At 41.3% G+C, this 22,062-nt stretch overlaps 1 protein-coding gene across 1 annotated transcript in view; it reads right to left on the reverse strand.

Moving 5' to 3' along the window:
- Positions 1-174: 174 nt before the first annotated feature.
- The window catches only part of ITPKA (inositol-trisphosphate 3-kinase A), a 65,334-nt gene continuing 43,446 nt past the window's right edge, over positions 175-22,062 (reverse strand). The window contains exons 3-7 of the mRNA XM_026664595.2: positions 20,730-20,943; positions 18,661-18,865; positions 8,911-9,012; positions 7,009-7,080; positions 175-5,005 (exon numbers count right to left, since the gene is read on the reverse strand). Of these exons, the coding sequence (XP_026520380.1) occupies positions 4,802-5,005; positions 7,009-7,080; positions 8,911-9,012; positions 18,661-18,865; positions 20,730-20,943 (797 nt within the window). The 3' untranslated portion in view covers positions 175-4,801. The remainder of the gene's footprint in view (positions 5,006-7,008; positions 7,081-8,910; positions 9,013-18,660; positions 18,866-20,729; positions 20,944-22,062) is intronic.

The raw sequence follows: 22,062 nt of genomic DNA on the forward strand, positions 1-22,062 counted from the left end.
TTGTGAATCCCAAAGATTCCGTCAGATCCCTAAAGTGATACTGGGAGAAGGGGAAGGTCTCAAAAGTGATTCTTTCTCATTTGTTTTCTTGAATACTACTATTATGCATGCATTTATCTAATTTGACATTCATCTGTCACCAGTAAAGAAAGAGGCATGATACCAAGAACAGGAGGACATCTAATATAAAAATTTATTGATCATGTTTTTAATTATATTTATTTGTTATAGCACATTCTGACTACTCAGATTCTTAAATCCATACAATTAGGATACCCAAATTCTTCATACTGTAGTGTTTGGCACAACATTGTCTATAAATGAAAAACTTTTTGTATGCTAGTAGTAACAAAACTAGAGTTGTAGTTAAAGTCAACTTGTCTATCTGAAAGCATAATTTCTCATCATGAATGATTCATAGAATTCAGCAGGAGAGGATCCAGCTTTTTCTATTTAAAATCCACAATTACACAATTCTCAATGGATTGTAAAACTCTTTAAGTACAAAATTATCTGCCATTCTCTATATTGCACTTTTCTTTTCAGTTCCTAAGTAAATGCATCACAACATATGGAGTCCCACAACAACTCTGTGTGAAAAGCATGCCTACTTTTTAAAGAGAAAAGAAATATTTCTTGGAAGGTTTAAGGAGAGATAAATGTTTGTGGCACTGAATTTGAAGTAATTTTCAGTGTGTTATTTTCCTAACTGAAACTTATGGCAGCTGTTCCTTTTAAAAGGGGATGGGAAACCAAAATATATTTCATAACATTTCCTTGATCAGGATCTTTTTAGGAATTATCTGTTTCTCCCAGATAACCCTAAAGACCACATTTTAATAAAACAGGTAAAAGGCACCAGAGAAGATAATTATGGTCCAATATGGTAGGCCAATCCTACCATAAAGAGTTTGGAAAGATCAGGATAAAAAGAAATTATAAAAGACAAAAGCTATCCTTTGTGTATTATTATATATCTGTAGCCTGAGCAATTAGTCAGAAACTACAGATTGGCTATCAGATCTTAGATGGAGAGGCAACTTAGGATGATGATTAAAAAAAAATTGCAGAAGGCAACAAACTCAGAAAGCCTTTGAACAGACAATAGCAGGTAACAGATTGTCAGATGCAAAATTTATACAGGAAAGAAGGACAATCTCTATACATAAGTACAGAGAAATATTTAAGTATTTCTACAGTTTCAAAACCAAAACTGGAGGTTAACTAAAACATCAGTTAATCGAGGGGAGGTGGATCTATGGAGCTTGCCTTTATAGTGTTATCTACCATGACACTCAAGATGAAATTTGACAAGATTCTATTTTAAACTGTTCCCTTGAAACTTCTACTAGGAATTAGTATCACAGTGACCATAGATGTTTTCAACCAAAACTCCTATAATTTATTCCAGTTGCTTGAAATTATCCAACAATGTTGAAATGCATAATCTTAAACAGTTGGAGAAGAGATACCAAGATACCATCTACAGATCCCTCTAACAATCCATCATTTGGAAATCCTAGTGTAAAGAAAATGGAAATAACATTATTCCCAAGCCACTTTTGCTATCTAGTTCCATGAAGTCCTAATAGTGTTACAGCATCTCTGCATCTGGACATTCCTTTGACATACAATCTGGCTGGGATACATTTCAAACAACATTATTCCAGGTCTTGGCAAATCCGGACTGCCATTTTTTTTCAGAGACAGCTAAAATGCACATTTTATTCATTGATTTCATTCTTCCCTTTTCAATGGGAGAGCAGCTGCCTGCCATGCTCCTGCATCATCCCACAAGAAAGAATTAAGTATTGGCTCATGATGGAAGAAACTGAAGAAAGATGCTTTGGGGAAAGGATAGGTTTGGCATGCTTTGGAAATGGAATGGAAAGTCACAGACAAAGTTTATTATAAAACTTTCTGGTGTCCTGAGCTATTTCTCAACATGTATAAGCAGCAGCAATATATAAATGAGTTGTTTTCATTAAAAAAAGCCAAATAACTTTTAGGCTGAAATTCATTTTAAAATAATTTTGTTCCAAATCATAATTTCCAATCCCATGTCTAATTATTCTACAAAATTTTACATCCAGGTAATCCTCTATCAACTTTATAAGATCTATTTTTAAAAAAATAAACTACATATATAAAAAAAATATTTAGTAGCCATTTTTAAAAAGTTCTGGCCAATTGCAAGTTTAATTTAAAACTAGTTATTTCAGAAGATCCTCACATTACACTCAGGGATTGCTATGAAAGTTTAAAAACTGTGAACAGCGATTTTGAATTCTTCAACCAAATGATGGTTGCGTTGCCTGGATGGCTTCAATTTATTGAACAATAATTTACCAGTAAATAAGTGAGGGTTTATTTTATTGATCTGCTTTTTTAGTGTACGTCAGAGCTTTCTAGTTTTTTGCCCCATGAAATAGCAAAATATGTATATCATCTCATCCACTCTGCAATTAGACCAATGGTGGGTTTCAAAAAGTTTTCCTACTGGTTCAGTGTGAGTGCGCGCACACGCGCTTCACACACACACGCATCTGCAACTCACCTTCTGCTGTGTGTAAAACAGCGGACACACACGGCAATCAGCTATGCTGTGCAAAGCAGCGGAGGTTGAAAAGAAGGAAATAGAGTCAGTATAGAGCCAGGGCAGGTGGGAGGAGGGCTCAGCAGCTGATCGTCAGAGTGAACTGGTTCGCTCACATATGATTGTCAGAGCTACCAGTTCAGCTGAACCGGGCCGAACCAGTAGAATACCACCGCTGAATTAGACCAAAAGAGACATGGAGATGAAAGAATGAAAGAGTGGCTAAAACTTGACTTGTGAGTCTGCTGAAGCTGACAAGCAAATGGGAGGCCATTTTTTAAAAAAAATTAATGCTCATCAGACTGTCTACAGCAGCGGCCCCCAACCTTTTGGGCTCCAGAGACCGATTCCGTGGAAGAAGGTTTTTCCGTGGATCAGAGGGGGGCGTGGATTCACATGCTGCCTGCATCCCGTGGATGGGGTTTCGTCTGCATGGCCCGTTTTTTGGCATGCCGTGGCCTGTTACCAGTCCATGAACTGGGAGGGTTTGGGACCCCTGGTCCACGGGAAGAGTGGAGGAAACACAGAACCTCCCAAAGTGAGTGAGGCTGAATTTTAAGCCCATTTTTTAAATTTAATGTTACCCCTTAATATCTTCCCCTGCACCAACTGAAACATCAGTACAATATTATTTTTTTCCTTAAAGCCTTGGGACTTTAAGGGGAGAAGTAGATGCCATTTCTAAAACCAGAAAACTGGGTCACATTTTCAGCTTTGCTTACTTAGTGAAGTCCCTAAGGATGAGAAGCCTTTATCCAAACAATTGATTAAATATACCAGATTTAACTGATGTACCAAGTGGATTTTTAACACGAAGACTAGACATCAAAAATTTGAAACACCTCTCCCCCAAACATTCTGCTTGATAATTTTCCCCTTATACCTTGCAAAAGCCGGCTAATAGACTGTTTTATCACTGAGTGACAAGGCTGAAGGCTTAGTCCTTGGATGTGAAAAAGTCTGCATCAACTAGATAAATTAATAATTGTTTCATTTCATAAACTGAGTCATTAAAATAGGATCCCACAAACATTCAAATACATAGTGACTGATTAGGAGTCACTTCTGTATTCACACACACCAAAGTCACTTAATTTATCCTGAAGCTAAATATCTTAAAATACATGGCTCTTCTTTGTCTCTACAATTTCTTGGATTACAAGAATCTTAAAATTAGGAGCCTTAAAATCAGTCTCAGGCTATCTTTAAACATGTTAGCAGTTAGAGACATTAATGCAATTAGATAGGAACCAAACTCTTTAGATGAGAACCAACATTTTAGCTTTTACGATTGTTAAGCATCTCTATCAGAGAGAGTCAAACACAGAGAGATAGTTACCCACTGATTCTGAAACAGAATATGGCTATTCATGTCCTTTGTACGAATTGATTTGATGTCAATTATACCCGGAGTTCTTTATATATGGCAATTTAAAAATCTATCTATACATAGATGTGAGCAAGTTAAACAGGTTAATTTGGTATTCAATGTTTGGAAGGGGTAGTTGTATTGACAAAGTGCATAATATTTTGCAGAAACGGGAAGGGGAAAAAAACTAATTCAAAGGAAACGTGATTTAGAAAAGAAAGAGAAAGTTAGATAGGGTGGATAAGGATCAAGAATAAATTCTTTCATTGTCTATGAGATGCCATTTGGTTTCTGAAGCTTCAGCAGCATTCTGTGCATATTTTCATTTTTTTCTGTACAAGAATAGAAACTAGAGTATTTGTTTTAAAAAAAAGTAAAACTATGAATCTATATATTCTGCACCAAGTTCCAAGATGTGTTGCACATATGTGAACGTAAGAATATTTACAGTGTAAACGCTGGAGAAAAGAGGGAAATCTGCTTGTTGGTCTTGAAGATTTCTTCTTTGAACGAGATCTCTGATATAAATATTTTTGTTTACTCTAAGCCCGAGGTCAATAAACAGCAATACTGAATTACTTGGTTTACGTGTTAGCAAATGTTCTGATCATCATTCAAATGTTCGCAATCATCCCATTTCTTGCATAAATCTTATGTTTGCTTGGTGCATTCAAGATTAGCTTCTGAACTGTTTAGGTTGCATGGTTGGTTAGGAATTACATCTTTTTTGCTGAAGTCTTCCATATTCTGGACACCGCCCAGGGTCCGGGAAGAATTTTAAAAGGCTTTGGGGTGGAGCAATTCTAGAAAAGTTAGCAACTTCACGTTAGTATTTCTCATCTCTCCAACATACTTTCTAAGATATCAATTAAATTGTCCAGTCCAAATAAATATCCATCTTCCCGGTTCCCTTCTTGCCAAGCCATCCTGTGGTCCAAGATTTGCCCATCTGGAAGAAAGGTAGTCTTTCCAAAATCAATGAGCCACACATTGGCATGTTCACTTTCATCATGCACAAATAACAGGGAACTTCCAATTACCTAGAGAAAATAGAAAGAGACAAAGATGAAGGCCAAAACCTAATTTATTAAATTTCCTGAAACCTGCTGTTACATGTAAATATTGGCTGATTGTGATTCCAGTCTCCATATACAGGTAGGAGAAGAAATGCCGTTTAAACTAAAAATACCTATAAATTATAACTAGAAAAAACAACACAAATCACACTGAAGCAATTAAGGGAACCAGGCAAGATAAGGGCTTGAAGACGTCCACAGATATCGGAATACACACTAGGAAGGACAGACTAGAAATATTTTCACGTTTTGTTTCCAGCACTGGCTCATGTGCAGTCCATCCTTTTAACCAGTTCTCACAGCTGCAGCCCATGAAGGGGATCAAGGCCCTTTCCTCCCCCATAGACCATGCCATTCACATTTCTCCCTTATCCTCTCCTCCCTAGGATGGAGAGGGGATGGGCCTGGGTCCTCCTCTGACTGCCCAGCCAGCCTGTGCCCTTCCCCAGCTTTCTCCACAACCTCCGGAGCCACACTTCCACTCCATGTTCTGCTGTTCCTCCTCTCCCTCGGAGTCAGTCTCCAACAGGGACATGACAGTGACCTTCTGTCAAGCAAAGTCAATGGGGAAGCCAGATACCCTTAACAATTTATTTACCGGGATTATTTTGTATTTACTAGCTTAGTTTGCACTTCAAGATGAAAAAAGGAGCATATAGTATATGGTATCTTAGTATCTTTCACCTGAATATTATAGACACAGAGCGTAATAGCTAATATTATTGAAAGCAATAGGTTGAAGGCAATAGAGATCTTTCCATTTCTAGATACTAGATACAAGGAAGCTTATTCAGGCATACATTTCAGTGTTTGACGCCACAGCCATTGAAAGATTCATGAATTGGCTCACAAATTTGGATTCCTGGCATGTGTATCAGATCTCTTTTGTAACAAGAAGAAAGGCTTGACTATATGCTGTTTCAGCATGCCATTCCCAGCTTATGTTTTTCTGAACTGCATTACAATTTGGTTTCAAGATGATTCACAGAAAGAGTTTTTGTACTGGAAAAAAAAGCACTGCAACTAGATGACCTTCATATTACATTTTAGCATATTTGTATTTAAACATTCATGCAATTATTGAATAGAAGCAGATAATATACAGGTACTCCTTGACTTACGACCCCAACTGAGCCCAAAATTTATTTTGCTAAGCAACATATTTGTTAAGTGAGTTTTTGCTTCATTTTACAACCCTTCTTGCCAGAGTTGTTAAGTGAATCACTGCAGTTGTTAAGGTAGTAGCATAGTTGTTAAGGGACTCTGGTCTATCCATTGGCTTTGCTTGTCAGAAGGTCACAAGATGTGATCACATGACCCCGGGACGCTGCACCTGTCATAAAGGTGAGACAGTTGCCAACTATCTGAATTTTGATCACGTGACCATGGGGATGCTGCAATGGTCGTAAGTATGAAAAATGGTCGTTAAGTCACTTTTTTCAGCGATGTTGTAACTTGGAATGGTTACTAAATGGACTGTTATAAGTCAAGGACTACCTGTATATGAATGTTTAATTAAATATACCACTACTTACTAGAGAAGTGATGGCTAACCTCTTTGGGCTCCTGTGCCAAAAATTGCGAGCGTGCCCACACTTGCGTGCCAGCACCCAGAATGCAATGCATGTCCCCCACTCCCCACACCCCCTGTGTATCTGCATGCAATCCCCCCCTCCGCCACCCCCTTACCTTCACTGAGCCTCACAGCTGATTTTTCGGCTGGTTTGAGGCCTTTTTTGGCCTCCCAGAGGCTTGGAAAAAGCCCCTGCAAGGCTTCTCAGGCCGAATTATAGGCCCGTTTCGTCACTTCCAGTATTACAGGAAAAATCAGCTGTGAGGCGTGCACATGCGCAGTGAGGTAAGTTTGCCTGCGGCTTGCATGTCAGAACAAATGGCTCTGCGTGCCACTTGTGGCATGCGTGCCATAGGTTCACCATCACAGTACTAGAGCAATCAGAGCAACTCACCTCATGTTGCTTAAAGAAGACAGAAGATTCAAGGATGCCACGAATTTCACGCAGACGCTTTAAATATTTTCTCTGTCCAAAATAGAACAGAAACAGTGAATCACTTAAAAGCATTTCTGCCACACAGGCAAAAGGAAAATTAACACAATAGGGGCAGGGGTGGGGGTGGGGACACATCAGAAAGTGTATTGTCATTGAGCCATCTGAGATGCAGTCTACCAACAATCTTGCAGAATCCTAATTCCTGACTGCGGGGTTGAAATATTTGCTACCCATCTTAGAGCTGGCAGAAAACAATAACAGAATGTCCACCCTGCCAATCCCTGTATTCTCTTTCTATCGTCTCTTTTTCACCACCTTTGATGCAACAGTGAACCTGTTAGCCTCCGTTAGCAGGGAGGCCTTACATTTTGTATAAGCTGAGTGTGATCAATATACTGGGGACCCTTTGCTTCAAATCTCCATAAACAATCTGATCAAGTAGTTTCATATATAACAAGAGGGAATCTGCAGTTTCCCAGCCTCATCTTCTGCACCTGCTCTTCACTTAATACTAGATATATTGCACAAAAGTGGATCAGGTAGCCAAGAAATATAATGTACAAAAGTTCATCAAATACTGAAGAGGATGATAAAAGAATTCAAGGTGATCAAGCATTTTCTTTCAGCCAGGCCCAAAATTCAAATAAAAAAAAACCTCAGATATTCTTTGACTCAGAGCTAACAACTAATTTGAATAGACTTACCTAGTATATTTGACACCCAAAAATATTATCTTTAATTATTTATTAAAATAATATTTAACATCCCCTATCTCCATCAGTGAGACCCAGATTGGTATAGTAGTTAAGGCATTAAGTTATAAAATAGGACATTGTTCGGTTCTAGTCCTGTGTTCAGCACAAAGCCAGCTAGTCTAGTAAAGAGAAGAACCAGGGGAGACATGATAGCAGTCTGCCAATATTTGAGGAGCTGCGACAGAGAGGAAGGGGTCGAGCTATTTTCTAAAGCACCCAAAGGCCAGACAAGGAATAATGGATGGAAACTGAACAAGGAGAGATTTAACCTGAAAATAAGGAGAAACTTTCTGACAGTGAGAACAATCAACCAATGGAACAGCTTGCCCTCGGAAGTTGTGGGAGCGCCTTCACTTGAGACTTTCAAGAAGAGATTGGACTGCCATTTGTCAGAAATGGTGTAGGGTCTCTCACTTGGGCGGGGGGGTTGGACTATATGACCTATAAGGTCCCTTCCAACTCTGATGATCTGTTATCTGTTAGTTGGTGACCTTGGGCTGATCGGACACTCCCAGCCCTAAGAAAGAGGCAGTGGCAAGCCAGTTCTGAAAAGTGCTGCCAAGACAACTAGAAGGGAAAGTTAAATTAAAACTGAATGAAAGCATACATATGTCTATGGAGATTCTCTGTCATCCAGATCATGCTTGTCCCTAAGGTGCTTTTTCAAGAGGCAACTTTCTGGTTTTTCTTTGAAGACATTTCGCTTCTCATCCAAGAAGCTTCTTCAGCTCTGGCTTGAAGCCACACATTTTTTTTCTCTGCTAGTGCTGCACCATTATCACCACCCCATCATTACACTACTGACTGGCATGCTGGTAGAAGCAACCACACGGTACTCCTTCTGCTAACCTGCCCTTCATCTTTGGCAGCACCTTTCTTATTACCTTCACCTGGGACAGACCAATCCACCTCATTCCACCCCGGTATGACACAGATTTAAAACAAACAAAAAATCTTAAAAATCTCTTTTGATGGTAATAATGGCATCCTGGCTCCCTGTAAGGAATCATCCACAAATCTCACGTCTGTTTGGCTAATTCCTCTCCATAAGCAAGCCCTAATCAAGAATTAAAACCATCACCCCAAACTTCCATGTTTAGCTTACCAATATAGTTGTGTTTCCCTTAATGAATTCCTCAAAAACCTGGAACACTTGTTCTCGTGTCTTTGTTGTCTTGAAACTGGTATTACAAGTCCCATCAGCCTTCTGTAAATATTAAAAAGGTGGAGGGAGTCATTCTGCAGGCAGTGGAAAGAAGAAACCAGGAAAGAGGCTAAAGAAAGGAGGAAGTCTCAAACAATGTACTCAAACACCGGACCCAGGACATACCCATGTGGAGAACTCTTCTTCTGACGCAATTCCAAGTATCTCTACTAGTATGGCAAATACTATACACTAGTTGTATATATTATCCACTAAAATCTACTTCTTACAGCATAACTGATTAATAATCCTTCCAACTAATTATATTATATTCACTGTTTCCTAGTATGATTTGATTGCTTATTGTATCCTATGACTATCATTAAATGTCGTACCTTATGATTCTTGACTTTTGACGAATCTACCTTTTCTTTTATGTATACTGAGTGTATTTGCACCAAGACAAATTCCTTGTGTGTCCAATCACACTTGGCCAATAAAGAATTCTATTCTATCTATTCTATTCTAAAGAGAGTCAGTTTGGTCAAGAGATTAAAGTACCAGGCTAGAAATCTGAAGACCATGAGTTCTAATCCAACCTTAGGTCCAAGTCAGTAGGATTACCTAGGCTATTCATTTTCTCTTAGTCCTAAGGAAGATTGAGGCAATGGACACCCCTTCTGAAATCTTGCCAAGAAAACTTCAGGGACTTGTCCAGTCAATTGCCAGCAGTCAACAAGGACTTGAAGGTGCACACAGACATACACAGAGTCCTTCCTAGCCTGGTATCCTCCCAATGCATACACTGACAGATACAGCTGCAATTCAGTTCCCCAGAAGATGTGATTAAACTGTTGCACTGCAAGCACACTTCAAATTGACACTGTCATGAAACTTCCTCGAAGACCCTGGCTCACTCACACTAAGCTCTCTTGCAAAAGTGGGAACAGATAAGGGTGACGTTAGGTTAGGTTAAGAGCCTGAGAAGAAAGACAAGAGAGAAACGTAGTAAGACAAATAGGCAAAAACTATCTTTCTGTGATACAAGATATATTTTGGAATATTATTTTATTTTATTTATATGTCACCCATCTCGCTATCGATAGTGATACTGAGTAGTCAGTAATTATAGAGTCATGGTTAAAAGTTGATTCACTGGAATAATTGGTGGAATTCCTTTAGCCTGAACTTTCTCAAGTCCCATTTATTTCGATCAGTTTTCCCTTAAGTATATCTCCACATCCAGTTCATTAGAAAGGGACTGTAATGACATTTTCAGAAAGAATACTGCAGCTTAAAACCATGTTTCTGTCTATAAAATACGCATGTTTTTAAATTGTTCATCTGTATACATTCTCACTTTCTCTGTAGATGAATGCCCAGTGAAATGTGACGTTCTGTATATTCATACCAATGCAATTACTTCAGAGTGAAATCTATGGTAGATGGCAGGGCAGGCATCTACTACCGTCCCCTTTAATAGCTTCTCCTCCTTCAGAAGAAACACTTCTGCTCCAACAGGGTGAGTCTGGCATAGATCCAAATGCATGTGCCTGACAAGACACAAGAACATTATGCGACGGCTGGGCACGTCGTGGGCAGAGGAATCTAGCAGAACTCTGATGAACTCAGTGAGTGAAAGAATTCTCTTTGTCTATTGCCAGATGGCATACTAGCGATTACATACCAGCCTATAACTTATCATAAGGAGAAAAATCTGACAGTACCAAATGATTTTGTGAACATCAAAGCCTGAGATGTCGGGAAGATGCCCAAAGAGAAAAAAATTAGCTCAACAAAAAAAAAGGGTAATAGCAATATATATTAGAAAACACAATCAAAACAAGCTTATGCAGACGAGGGGGATAGAATTTTAATGTTAGAAGTATATGTAAATTTTAAAAAAATGTTGTTAAACTGTCATATACGGCAGGGGTCCCCAACCACCGGGCCGCGGACGGGTACCGGTCCGTGGAACATTTCCTACCGGGCCGCCGGTTTGCTGGGCGCCGCCATCTTGTTTGACGAGAAAGTGCTTCCAGGTGAGCTTTTCCAGTTGGAAAGCGGTGTTTGGGTCCTGAAGGAATCCTCGCGCCTTAGTTTCATCGAAGGGGGGGGGCTTCGAACGAAACTAAGGCGCGAGGATTCTTTCAGCACCCAAGGCAAGGCGAGCCGAGCGACCGTCCCGAAGCTGTCCCGAAGCGAAGCCCATCGACAAAGGTACAAAGGAGGAGTTGAAGGTGGCGGGGAGAAGCAGGGGATGGCTGGCTGGCCGGTCGCTCGGCTTGCCTTGTCATGCATGCTGATGCCACTACTGGGCCGCGGATCATTTGGTGATGCCGGTACCGGGCCGTGGCACAAAAAATGTTGGGGGCCACTGATATACGCACCAAATGAGAAACGGGAAAAATTCTTTAACAAATTATATAAAAAAATTAATAGAACTGCAATATGAGAATATATATTTGGTAGGTGAATTTAATGTGATAGTGAATCAAGAAAAAGACTATAAGAGTGGGATAAAATAAAAAGGAAAACATTACCAAAAATATTCTATCAAATGACAAATGAATTAGGATTACAATTAGGTAAAGAATAAGAAATGATGTAAATACTTATATCTATATTCATATCTATCTATATTTATTTATATATTAAGTTGAAATTATATAATGAAAGAAATGTGTATATAGAAAGATGATAAGGAAATGTAAAAGATGTCTTGATGTTGATATAATGATGTATAAAGTTTTATTTTATGTTTTTTAAATTTTGAAAACTAAATAAAATTTAATGGAAAAAAATGGGGAAAAAAAACAAGAGAGAAAATCTTTTACAATTATAAACCCATTCAACAGCCTGAGAGCCAATGTGGTAAGGGTCAGAGTGACAACAGCAGTCAAGCACACAGTATAAAGTGTGTGATACTGAAATTTATTAATATCAAAGTTGGTACTTACCTGACACGCCCGTTCTCTTTGAGCTGTGAAGAGCAACCAGTAGTGGGAGGTGCTTCAGTCTCTGCATGTCTAGACTGGACTTAATTTGTAGAACGCTCCTCCTCCTCCACGGGACTCCTCCCCAGCGTTCCCCAGTTTTGGCAAAGAGAGAAATAAACGCCCTCGTCCTCAATGCCCTAACAATTCGTTGGCCGAAACAGGACCCCACCAGACGGAAAAAGGGTGGGGCTGGATGCTCTTCACAGCTCAAAGAGAACGGGCATGTCAGGGAAATACCAACGCCCTTTCTCCCATGAGCTGTTCAGAGCATCCAGTAGTGGGACATACCAAGCTTGGCCTGTCCAACGGGAGGGACTCCATCTGGCCTGGCATCCCCTCCTGGTCCCTGTGGACCTGTTGCAGAACTCTTCTGCCAAAGGAGGCCTCAGCGGATGCAAACACATCTATTTTATAATGCCTAATGAATGGTGATGGAGAGGCCCAGGTTGCGGCTCGACAAATTTCAGTTATTGGTGCCTGTGTGGCCCACGCTGCCGATGTTGCGGCACTCCTTGTTGAATGAGCTGTTATGCCCCTGGGCACCTGCAGTGATTGAGTCTGATACGTTTTCGCTATCGCGGCCCATAGCCAACAGCCTATTGTAGAACATGAGACCTTGCATCCCTGAGTGTTGGGCTGAAACAACATAAATAAGGCTTCCGTTTTTCTGAAAGTTGCTGTGCGGTTAATATATATTCGCAATGCTCGCCTCACATCAAGCCTATGCCATTGTAGTTCCAACCCTTGGGATGGTCTGGGACAAAAATTAGGAAGTATCAGCTCTTGTGCCCTATGAAAAACCGAGTTAATTTTGGGTATAAACGTAGGATCAGGAAGAAGGACCACCCGGTCAGAATGGAAAACACAAAGATCTTGCCTGATAGACAAAGCTGCAAGTTCCGAAATACGACGAGCAGAAATGATCGCTATAAGGAAAATTACTTTATACGTCAGAAATTGGAGATTTGATTATTTCAAGGGTTCGAAAGGGCCCTTAGTGAGTGCGACGATGACCTTGTTAAGGTCCCAGGTGGGATAACCGTGTACCGCTGGAGGGCATAAATTTGTGGCTCCTCGAAGGAAACTTTGTATGCGTGGATGATGGGAAAGAGATAGTAGACCTTCACAAGTGAGAACTGACGCCAAGGCCGCCACATGTCTTTTCAATGTATTAGGTGATAATCCCTTGTCAAGTCCCTCTTGCAAGAACTCTAGGATTTGAGCCACAGATGGAGAGATGAGATCAATTCGAGACTCGGTACACCATTTGCAGAAACTGGACCATGTGGCATTGTAAATGCGAGTTGTTGAGGGGCGTCTGGCGGCTTGGATGGTGGCGATAACTCTGTTGGAAAACTTTTCGCCCTTCAGACGACTCCGCTCAACCTCCAGACGGTCAGGTGCAACCATTGAGGGTCCTGATGTTGAAGGGGTCCCTGGGTTAGCAAGACCCTGTCTGGCGGAATTCTCCATGGTGTTGATATGGATAGACTGCGGAGGTCTGCAAACCACGGCCGCCTCGGCCAGTAAGGAGCTACTAGAAGCAGCTCCGCCCTCTCGTCTAGCAGTTTCTGGATGACCTTGGGAAGCAGTGGAAGTGGCGGGAATGCATACAGAAGTCCCGGGGGCCAATGACAGCGGAGTGAATTGAAGCTCTCCGCTCCTTGCGAGGGGCACCTGGAAAAAAATCTCGGGAGCTGAGCACTGAGGGGGGAAGCGAACAGGTCCATCACCAGCTGTCCAAATGTCCTGACCGCCTCTTGAAACAGGGTCGGATGGAGGCGCCACTCCGATTGATCAATCGTGGCCCTGCTTGGCCAGTCTGCCTGTGTATTCGACAGGCCCAAAATGTGCTCTGCTCTGATGGAAAGTAGGTTGCTCTCTGCCCAACGACACAAGCACTCCGCTTCCCGCATGAGATATTTCGACTGTGTGCCCCCGTTTGTTTATGTGAGCTTTGGCTGTTACGTTGTCAGTCAATATTAGTATGTGCTGATTGCGTACCTGTGGAAGGAAGCTGTGGAGAGCCAGGTGTACTGCTTGAAGCTCCAGCCAGTTTATGCTGCACAACTGTTCTATGGTGGACCAGCGGCCTTGGGTTGTGAGCGATTGAACGTGCGCTCCTCACCCAAACAGGCTGGCATCGGTGGTGATGGTAAGTCTGTGTGGCTCTTTGAAGAGGCAGCCTCTGTTGATGACTGGTCTGGTCCACCAGAGGAGAGATATGAGGACCTTTGATGGTACCTTGACCTTGTATTTGGAGTTGCTTCAGCCAGAGCGCTGGTATGGAAGCAGGAACCACTGGAGGGATCTAGTGTGGAGCTGGGCCCAAGGGATGATAGATATACATGAGATCATCTTGCCTAACAATTTTGATAGTTCCGCTAGGGACACCCTCTTAAGACCCCTGATCTCCTTAACTAATTGCTGAATGCTATTTAGTCTATCTGGTGACAGGTAAACTTTGCCTTCCACCGTATCTATGACTGCCCCCAGATGGGTTAACCAAGTCGATGGTGTTAAATGACTCTTTTTCCAATTTATTGAGAACCCGTGTTGTTGTAGGGATTGTAATGTGTTCTGAGTATTTCTGACTGCTTGATGATCGGAAGATGACAAAATCAGGATGTCATCAAGATAACACTGGAGTCGTACGGGGATATCACGGAGATGAGCAGCTAGCGCTGCGAGAACCTTCGTGAAGGTCCTGGGGGCAGAAGCTAGTCCGAAAGGAAGGGCCACATATTCGAAATGGTGGTTATTATAACAGAATCTCAGAAATTTATAGTGGGAAGGCCGAATAGCAATATGTAGGTACGCCTCCGTCAGATCTATGGATGTAAGGACATCACCCTTTCTGATGCAAAGTAAGATAGATTGCAGGGTGTGCATTTTAAACTTACGATATACTAAGAAATGGCTGAGACGTTTCAGATCCAATATTGCTCTCCACCCCCACCCACCCCGAACTTTTGGGAACAATAAAAAGATGTGAATAGAAACCTTGCCTCGTTGATTGGTAGCTACTGGTTGGATGGCTTGTATGTCCAGTAGATGATGGATAGCTGTTTCCATAAGATTACGTTTAACCGGATCTCTGGAAACAGAGCATGACATGAAAAAGTCTGGGGGAGTGGATTGAAACTCCAGCGCAAGACCAAATCTGATCGTGTCTCTGACTCAGGAATCAGACGTTGAGGAGTCCCATTGGTCCACGAATAATTTAAGGCATCCGCCAATGGGAGCCGGGTCTGGGGAGTTATCTTGGATGCCGGAAAGACCTATTTCCTGCTCCTCAAAAGGATCTCTTGGATTGGCCACCCCTTCTGTTCCTATCCCCGAAGTCGGACCTCTCTGGCTACTGCCCTGGTCTGAATGATGGCGGTCTCTGGTATCTGGGTGAGAAGAATCCCTGATAAAAGGGCCGAAAGGATCCCCTCCAAAAGGACTGAGGGTTTCTAGAATCTGACTTCCGAAAAAGGGAAGGTAGAATTTTCTTTTTGTTTCGGGTTTCGATTAACAGCGGGTCGAGGGCAGGGCCAAAGAGTCTTTCTCCCACAATAGGAGATGAAGCCAGCTTGCATTTGTGCTTAATGTCCGCTTGCCAATGTTTTAACCATAGTAAGCGTCGTGCTGTGACATGTGTGGTAATGGCCGTGGCTGAAAACTTGACCGCATGATAAGTTGTGTCAGTTGAGAATTCAGCGGCTGCTATAAGTTTTACAATATCTTGGTGCGCTCTAATGTTGGAATTAGGGACATGCTCCCGTAAGAGACGGAGCCACCTGAGAGAAGCATGGGTAAAGAAGGAAGCGGCCGTGGCCGCTCTGATGGCCCACGCATCAGACTGATGGGCCCTGCGTAGGGCAAGCTCGGCCCGTTTTTCCTCCGGCTTTAATGCCTCCAGTGCTTCACTGGGAATGGAGGACGAGGACGCTAATCCCACTATAGGTTCGTCTACCTCGGGAGTATTCAACAATTTTTAGAAATCAGGGGCCAAATTAAAATATTTCCTGTCATATCCCGTGGGGGCAGGGTACACCGCTGCAGACGCCCACTGTTTCTGTACCAGGTCTGAAAACATGTGAGGAACTGGAATCACATCTGCCTCAACAACCAGTTGGTTGAAAATTAGATCTTCTGGTCCCACTTCTGAAGGAGTTGGAGTGGTAGAAGGGGCCGACCTGTTCAGGCGTGCAATGTTTTTTGCCTTAAACAAAAGTGATCTGAATAGTTGTGGGCGGAATAAGCCTGAAAATACCGGTTGATCAGGAATAAGGCCCTCATCCTCAGACATTCCACTTTCTAGGGGGTCTGCTTCTGACAGGGCCGGGTCACGGTCATGTATTGATCCTGACACAATCTGTTCCATTTGATCAATGTGATCCACTTCTTCTGCCCCCTCCTCCTCCTCCTGCGGCCCCTGGAGGGACATGTCCCCCTGAAACTGCACCTGGGTATAGTGTTGCTCCGATCTGGTCAACGACCTTAGAGATTGAGAATCATAGTCAGTGGTTACCGGGTGTTCCCTGGTCAGAACTGCGTGTTGAAGACCTGCTGCAGTTCCCTGGCGGATTGCCAGCTCCACGCCTTCATTCTCTCTGGAACTTCCTCTGGAAGAATGTCGTCCTGTCAAAGACCGGCAGCCGTCGGAGAGAATGTAGCTTCAGGAGCCCTTCGCGTGGTCTGTGTTCCAGGTAACTGGGCCTGTTGACTCTGGGAAACCAAGCTGTGTCTGGATGAGAGGGAGAGATCTAGGGGAGGAGGAGGATGGGAAGGGGTAGACGGTACTGGACTGGGGGGCAGAAGGTCCTATGAGGCCGTGTGCCTCCCTTGCACACCTATTTGCTTTTCTAATGCTTTATGGCGCCTGTTGGCATCGCTTTCTGAAGCTTTAGAATGACCTTTTATCTGCTTGGATTTGTGCTGAGATTTAGCTTTGACCCTTGATGTTGAGGTCTGAGAGCTACTACCACCTGCCATTTTGAATGGAAAGAGATGCAGTATGCTCGTTATTCAAAGCGATACTGTTGAGGCGGTTGGCACGCCCAGGGGCCTGATCCAAGAAGGGACTGGTTGCCCTGATAATATCTTATCCCCTTGTTTTGTTTTGTTTTTGTTTTTCAATTAAGATATATGTATATATGAGTCGTATCACAGTAATAATATCTTTCCTTATTAAGATATTAATACTGATTATTATTATTATTATTATTATTATTATTATTATTATTATTATTATTATTATTATTATTATTGTTGTTGTTATTATTATTGGAGTGAATGAAAGTCACCAATATATATAGAGAGAGATATAAATGTTTTCTTAAGTTTTTGCGGGTACTTACATGTATGGTATTCAGCTTTGTTCTGGCACAGCAGTAGCTGAAACAGCTGTAAAAGTCTGACTTACAGACAAACACAATACAGAAGCCTGATGATGGCAGATGAGATTCTGCCGAAACGTTGCTACAACTTTAAAAGCACAACTATAATGACGTGGGAAAATACCCGAACAAAGCTGAATACCATACATAAATATAAATATATATATATATATTTAAATTAATAGAGAAACAGCTTGATATAGTGAATATCCAAACAGCCAAATTAAGAATACCTGAAAGGCCAAGATAATAAAGAGAGACCTTCAACAGCTTCCCTGCACAGGCGGACACGGGCCTGGGTGCTCGTTGTTGTGCCGCTGGGTGGGTAAGGCTGTGAGGGTTAAGCCAACAATAATACACGGATGGCCTCGAATCTAATAAGAAAACGAGGTGTAATAATTCCTTAGGTTATCAGAAGGAAAAACCTCTGATCAGGAAGAAAAACTACCTCACACAGCTCGAGTTACAAATAGCGCAGCCACGCAGTTTTTAAAAACAAAGGCAAAAACAATGGCCGTTACTTTTGGCGCACGCGCGCTTCCCAGCAACAAACTCCCGCCGTGTGGAGAAATGCCTCCGATGGCTTCTCCTTATGGCTAGAAGGAACGGCGGGGAAAGAATTCTTACTGCTTTCCACACCAAGACGGCGTTCTGAGGGGAAAAATCAAACGATATGACTTGGATGAGAGCAAAAATGCCCACGCCGCTATTGCCGATATAGAGAAAGGCAATGCGGAATCACAATGGCAGGGGGTAGAACAAGCAGGTGGGGGGGGGGGGCTTGGAGCAATGCCGAAGCCGCCCGCCGCTTCGGGCGCAAAACAACGCTGCCCGAAAATGCAAATGATCTCCGACGACCAGATGGAGAGAGCTAATGTCAGGAGATCATAATGTGATTTGGAGGCTAAAAGCCTGAAAAAAACGAACTGGACTATATCCAAACCTGCTGAGTAATACTCCTGTTTCGGCCAAGGAAGAACAAAAAGCACTGCCTATCCACAACGAGGCTGAGCCAAAACCGGGGAACGCTGGGGAGGAGTCCCGTGGAGGAGGAGGAGCGTTCCACAAATTAAGCCCAGCCTAGACATGCAGAGACTGAAGCACCTCCCACTACTGGATGTTCTGAACAGCTCATGGGAGAATCTACAGGTTTCTATTTCTTGCTGGCTTCTCATCCAATAACCAACCAGGCTCAGTCCTACATAACTTCTGAGACCAGACACTGTCAGCCAGGTGTGGCATGAATGACACATTACTATGGAAGCTTCTGAAAAGCACACCAGAACAAATGCTTCAAACAGGAAAGGCTAGGGAAGATTTCTTACCTTTATCCCTTCAATCCTGAAACCCAGACTAGCACTGGAGCTGATGGTCTCCCTCCATTGCATGTACCGAGGTTTGGTCACTGCATGATGTGTGTTCTCTTCAGCGGTGGGTGCCAAAGGGTCCACATCTATCATCTTCTTATACATATCTTTACGGAGCTTCGGTTTTTCTCGGGCTTTAGTCAATTCTTCCTCCAAGTACGTCCTACAAAAACAATGGGATGTTGAGCATCTCTCTAACTCTAGCAACCACAACAAAAGCTAGCTTTCATTTCATGCTGTCTATGCCATATAATGCACCATTCCAGTTACAGGCAAAGAGAATTAACAACCAAAGTAGAGTTCTCTTTTCATGATTATTTAGGTTAGGATCAGGGCAGCTACCATCTGGGTAAAAGAAAAATGGTATAGCCAATGAGATTTTAGTTTTTCTTCAAGTCCAAGAAGATACCTTAAATCAAAAGAATCAGAATGATTTAAGATTTTATTTGAGGGGTCCATTATGTGTTTTCCAAGTTTCTTGTTGATTTCTTGCATACATATCATTACCTAAAGTAGGTAACATCATTATTGCTTTGGGTTTTTTCTCCCTTTCTTTTCACAGTATAAGAGTTCTATATTGATTTTCTTTTCTTTTTTTTTACATTGTGGGTTTTCTAGATTGTGAACTGATTTGCGATCTTTATAGAAAAAAAAGTATAAAGTATACGTTAAGTAATCCTAATAAGAAGGCATTGGAGTCTTAGTACAGCTAGCTAATTTCATTCAGAATGGAAGAATGTGATATTTTATGACAGACTCAAGACAGACCACAAAAAACACAATGAAAAGAAGACTGATTCCATAGTTTTCCCCCCAAAAATGAAACTACCCAGCTCTAGAAAAAGAAAAAAAAAGTCAGTTTGTTTAACTGAGGGAGTATTTTTCTAAAACTCTTTTGATTAAAGTTTTCTTTAAAAAAAAACCTGTTTCAAAAGAAACGAATTCTTCATTATTAACTTTTAGTCCTGAACTTGTCTGGAGACTATTTTTAGGGAAAAACAATTTGATGAGAAATATTTAAATATATTTCAAAGAATTGTATAGCTTTTTCCAACATTTTCAAACAACTTTTCGTTGAACAGGAGCATAATATTTGGACAGAGCAACTAAGTAAAAAATGTTATTTAGTATGTGGCAGGAGGGAACAAAGGAACAACACATTTTCAACGGGACAATGTAAATATTTCTTCCAGTTTGAAACTTTTATAAAATTTGAGCAACTTTTTATGGTAGGGACAATGACAATCTCACAATGCAAAATGAACATATGAATATACATTTCATTTCATTTAATGAAATCCTGCTTCAAATATATTTTAAAGCCACAATCTGTGCATGTTAGTTATCCCAAAAAAATAGCATGATGTGTCTGTATGTTGAAAAAAAATTGACTCCATCCCTAGAAACACTGAAGTGCAAGTTGTGACAATTCAGTTCGGACATTAGTTTCAATACATGCATACAATCAATTCACGTTCCTTTATCCAATGCACAGAAAAATAGTTCATAACTTGATTGAGACCTGACATCACGCTCAGAGATAATTCAGCTGAAGCTTAACCAGTGAAACATCAATTCTTCTATCATTCTTGCTATTGATGTGTCCAAATTGAGTAAATCTTGCTAGAACATGCCACTCGCTTCCATGAATATGTCCTATATGCAGTTCAGTTTCTGAAAATGATATAGGGCTTAGAAAGTGGTGTTCTTTATAAAGAAAATATTGGCCATTCGTGATAGACAGAAGAACTGGCCGCAAACTACAAAATTGAAAAATAGAAAACATATTAATAAACCTAGAGAGAACAAGCAAGCAGCCTATAGGGGAGCTTAAATTACAGGTGTGGCTTCTCAAGTAGTTATTTTTCAAAAATGTCCATAACTCAGATAATATAATAGAAAGGGATCTGCTGTTGACCTTCCATGAGCAGTCTAAGGACACCTAGCTTCCAAATTATCCAAATTATCCAAATTATCAAGCAAATTATCCACAATGAGATGGGAAGCTGTTGTTTAAGATCTCCCACCTGACTCCCATTTTACAATCCATCACACAAGGCCCTTCAAAATTAGCTAGAAGATCATCCAACTGTAAATAGGACTCGCCATCTCTCTCCACCACACCATGGAAGACAGGGACACAGGAACGCAATGAGTCTTTCATCAGCAGTTCAAAGCACTTCTCCTCGTTCTCACAGTGGCGTTTCAGAATCGTCCCACCATCGGCTGCTTTGAAACTTCCTGCAGAAACAAAACCATGATGTTACTGGAATTTTCAAAGGCCTCTCTCTTCACAGTTCAGCTGCAATTACCAGCAGCAGCAGCACAACCCCCTATCCAGTTCTGCTCCAATTTAGTGGAAATATAAGTCAGCACCCTGTAAAAAGAATAACTCAAAATAAACAAGATTTTTGAAAAAAGTGCAAAGAAGAGCAACTAAGATGTTTAAAGGCCTGAAGGCTAAAACATATGAAGAATGTTTGGAGGATTTGGGTTTGGCTTATCTAGAGAGAAGAAGGACTAGGGAAGACATGATAGCAGTATTTGAGTGGCTGCCACAAAGAAGAGGGGGTCAATTTATTTTTCAAAGCAAAAGAGAGCAGAACAAGAAACAATATATGGAAACTAATCAAGGAAAAAAGCAACCTTTGGAATTGAGGAGAAACTTCGTAACAGTGAGTACAATTAACCAGTGGAACAGCTTGCCTTCAGACGTTGTGGGTGCTTCATCACTGGAGGTTTTTAAGAAGAGACTAGACAGTCACTTGTCTGAAATGATATAGGATCTCCTGCTTCAGCAGGGGACTGGACTAGAAGACCTACAAGGTCCCTTCCAGCTCTATTATATTCTGATTCTAAAGAAAGTCAGGCAATAAACAGCTATTTCATAAAAATCCTGTGAAAAACATCTACCGGAAATATTTAAATATATTAAAGTCCAGATACACATGGCTGCACAAAAGCTCAAAAGCTTCACAGAACCAGCGACGTAATGACTCAGGAGCCAGATCTGGTGATTAAAAACACACTCTCCTGCTGCTATGATTTGAATTGATTATAACTGAAATAGTGGCCAATGGTATTATAGTATTTGAAACCAGGTTAGCTATAAGAACAAGCTTCTGTTAATGGGATACAGTATATGCTGAAAGCTGACCTTTGGAACGCAGCATACATTTTAATCAATTCAAAATAATTTGTTGAGAAAAGGTAGCCATTATGTTAGCATGTGTTCCCCCAACTCCTACCCGAGAAGCTGGAAAGAACAACTCTGTAATCTCTACAAATTTTGAATTCAAAGCATAAGTCATGTTTGGATAATCGAAAGATAGATGAAAATATGTTTATAAATCACATGCC

This window comes from Notechis scutatus, chromosome 1 (genome assembly GCF_049901735.1).
Source record: "Notechis scutatus isolate UNSWTSFEM ecotype Mainland chromosome 1, rNotScu1.2, whole genome shotgun sequence".
NCBI classification, from domain to species: domain Eukaryota; kingdom Metazoa; phylum Chordata; class Lepidosauria; order Squamata; family Elapidae; genus Notechis; species Notechis scutatus.